The sequence below is a fragment of the Panthera uncia genome, chromosome A2 (genome assembly GCF_023721935.1).
Source record: "Panthera uncia isolate 11264 chromosome A2, Puncia_PCG_1.0, whole genome shotgun sequence".
NCBI classification, from domain to species: Eukaryota; Metazoa; Chordata; class Mammalia; order Carnivora; family Felidae; genus Panthera; species Panthera uncia.
In genome coordinates this window covers 3,018,298-3,020,860 of record NC_064816.1, presented here as the reverse complement: position 1 = coordinate 3,020,860, position 2,563 = coordinate 3,018,298, and the positions used below count along the sequence as shown (strand labels likewise).

The window sequence follows — 2,563 nt, the reverse complement described above, 5'->3', positions numbered from 1 at the left end:
GGGGGGGGGGGGGGGGGGGGGGGGGGGGGGGGGGGGGGGGGGGGCGGTCGAGCGGGAAGACGGGAGAGTCACGTCAAGGCCTGAGCGAGGCTGAGGCTTCCGGCCCACCGCAGGTGCCCTCCGCCCTCCTGACCTTCTCGTGGGACGCAACCCTGCTGGAGGACCTCAGGGCTGCAGGGGCGGAACCGGACTCTTCTATCCTGAAACCTGAGCTCCTGTCGACCATCGAGAAGCTCTCGTGAAATAAAAGCAGGGTTGGCTTTACCCCCCGTGGGTCTGTCTCATGCTCTCCTGCGGCCTCCACCGCTCCGCTCCCCCCCCACCCTTTCTCCCACCACCCAGGGTACCCCGCTTCTCCAGAACTGCTCGCCCTGGTCCACAGAGCCCTGCAGGCACGGGGCACAGCGCTGGTCGGCTGCGACGGGGGCCTGGGACCGCCACCTGGAGAGGGCTCTCAGGAGGCAGCTGCCGGGCTGTCCTCCTTCCTTCCGCACTGGGTGTCAGCCGGCTACGGCCACTGTCACCTGATCGCAGAACTCCCGGCAGGAGAGTAGGCCTGTGGCACGTGCCCTGTCCCCACGTGCTGTGGTCCAGGTGGCCGCCGCTGGCCCTGACGTTGAGCCGCGGGGTGGCTGGGGAGGGCGATGGAAGAGGGAGACGCGGAGCCTGTCGGGACTCGGTCCTGTGATTACTGAGTTACGAACCCAAATAAACGGGACGTGTGTCTAGTCTCCTGGTGGTGAATTGGAGCTGGTGCCACACAGGGTAGGGGCAGTGGCTGCGGAGCTGCCCGCGGAGGAGGCCCGGGCGTGGCTCCCAGTGGGATGGGACCAGGTAGATGGATACCTGCTGATGGCAGGCCTCCCAGGGACCCGGCGTGAGGGGGCCAGGGTCCCTCGAAGGCTCTGTTTTACTGTGGTCCTGTGCTGGGCAGGACAAGGTCCCTGCAGATGGCCCGTTCTCAGTCCCAGTCCCTGTAATTGTCACCTTATGGAGAAGAGGGGCCGCGGGTGCGATTGATGGTCCCCAGATGGGGAGCGTCCTGGCTATCCCGGTGGGCCCAGCATCACCACAGGGGTCCTCGCGTGGGAGGAGGTGAGAGACGCCAGGCCGCAGGTGTCAAAGAGGGAGGAGGGAAGAGGGGCCCGAGTCAACACCCGCACCTCTGGGAGCTGGAAGGTAGGGAAACGGCCCCCCTCCGGGATGTCCAGGAGGCACGGAGTTTTAACCCGAGGCCCACGTGAGACTTTTGACTTCCCCGAACTGTAAAAGCACGTTTGGTTTTAAGCCAAATTGGCAGTGATTTGTTACAGCAGCCACAGGAAATGGATAAACGGGGAGGCGCTGTCCCCGGTCCCACCCCAAGGTGAGATGCCCGTAACCGCTCACCTGCACTGTCCCCTCCTCTCCCCCCAGACCGGCCCAGCTCCAGCCCTTCCGAGACCCTCCCCGCCCCCGCACAGAGGCCCGTGGCAGCCGGTTCTGGGTGACGGACAGACGTGAAGCTCGGAGGCCCCGGATGGAATTCCAAAACCAAGCGTCGCCCGTAGACCCCCAGCCAGCGGACAGCCCCCGCGTGTGCCTTTGCTTCCCACCTGGGCCACCAGCTACTCTGTTCTCACACGGCAAGACCTGGGACTGTCCTCCTTGGCTCTCCCATCTTGGAAACCCAACACGACCTGTCCCCCTGGCCCCACGTCCCCTCCCTGCCCCACTGCTACTCGGAGCTGACTGCAAGTGGTTGGGTGGCCGATTAGAACGGGTTTCAGGGGACCCGAGGGGTTTGAGGTGGTCCCGTTCACAGATGTACCACAGCTGTGCCCACCCCTCCCAGGGAGCCCCGGTCAGGGCCCGGGCCCTCACCCTGCAACGGGGGTGTTCATCAGCCCCGCCCAAACGGGTGGGAGAAACGGGGCCCTCGCCTTTGAGTGTGCCCCGAGGGTGGGGTGGGGTGGGGTGACCCTGTGTTGGCCGCATCCGGTCCGCGCAGAACACGGACTCGGCAGCTGCCTCCCTCGTCTCCCGTGGGGGCGGCAGGAGCAGAAACGGGGAGCCCAGGCCGAATGGAGTCCACGAGCTCTGCCAGAGTCTCGGCTCCCCCGGGTCTCCGATGTGCTCAGATGCCTCTGGGGGGCCTACCACAGCCCCAACGTAGAGCCGCCGCAGGGCCTCGGTGACCGGGGCGCCCAGGAGCCCACAGCCAGCTGCACGCTCTTCCCAAGCCGTGGCCCGACCCCGATGCTGATCTGGAAGCACAGTTCGGGTCCCGGCGGCCGGACTGGACTGGACTGCTCACCTCAGGGACGGGCAGGGGGGGACTGGCTGGCGTGCGTACCTTCTGAGAAGCCTTCACCTTGAACTAGGTCAGCACAGGGGTGAGGCTTTCACAAAAAGCTGGGATGGTGCTTTCGCAAGGTGCAGGCCTCCATACGAAGGACGGAGGCGCGCGTGGGGTAGGGGGGTGCCAGCTGGGCACGGGCAGCGGGGCGGCTCAGGCCCCAGGTAACCGCACACACCCGCTCACGAGAAACGACGTGTCCGAAAAGATGACAGACGCGCTGGG

The 2,563-nt window shown here is 66.3% G+C and overlaps 1 protein-coding gene across 2 annotated transcripts in view; it reads left to right on the top strand.

Annotated features, from left to right (window-relative positions):
• The window catches only part of UBXN6 (UBX domain protein 6), a 10,173-nt gene extending 9,909 nt beyond the window's left edge, over positions 1 to 264 (top strand). For both annotated transcript variants that reach the window (XM_049639669.1, XM_049639670.1), the window contains exon 10: positions 114 to 264. In XM_049639669.1, coding sequence (XP_049495626.1) covers positions 114 to 242 — 129 coding nt within the window. In that variant the 3' untranslated portion in view covers positions 243 to 264. The remainder of the gene's footprint in view (positions 1 to 113) is intronic.
• The last annotated feature ends 2,299 nt before the right edge of the window (positions 265 to 2,563 follow it).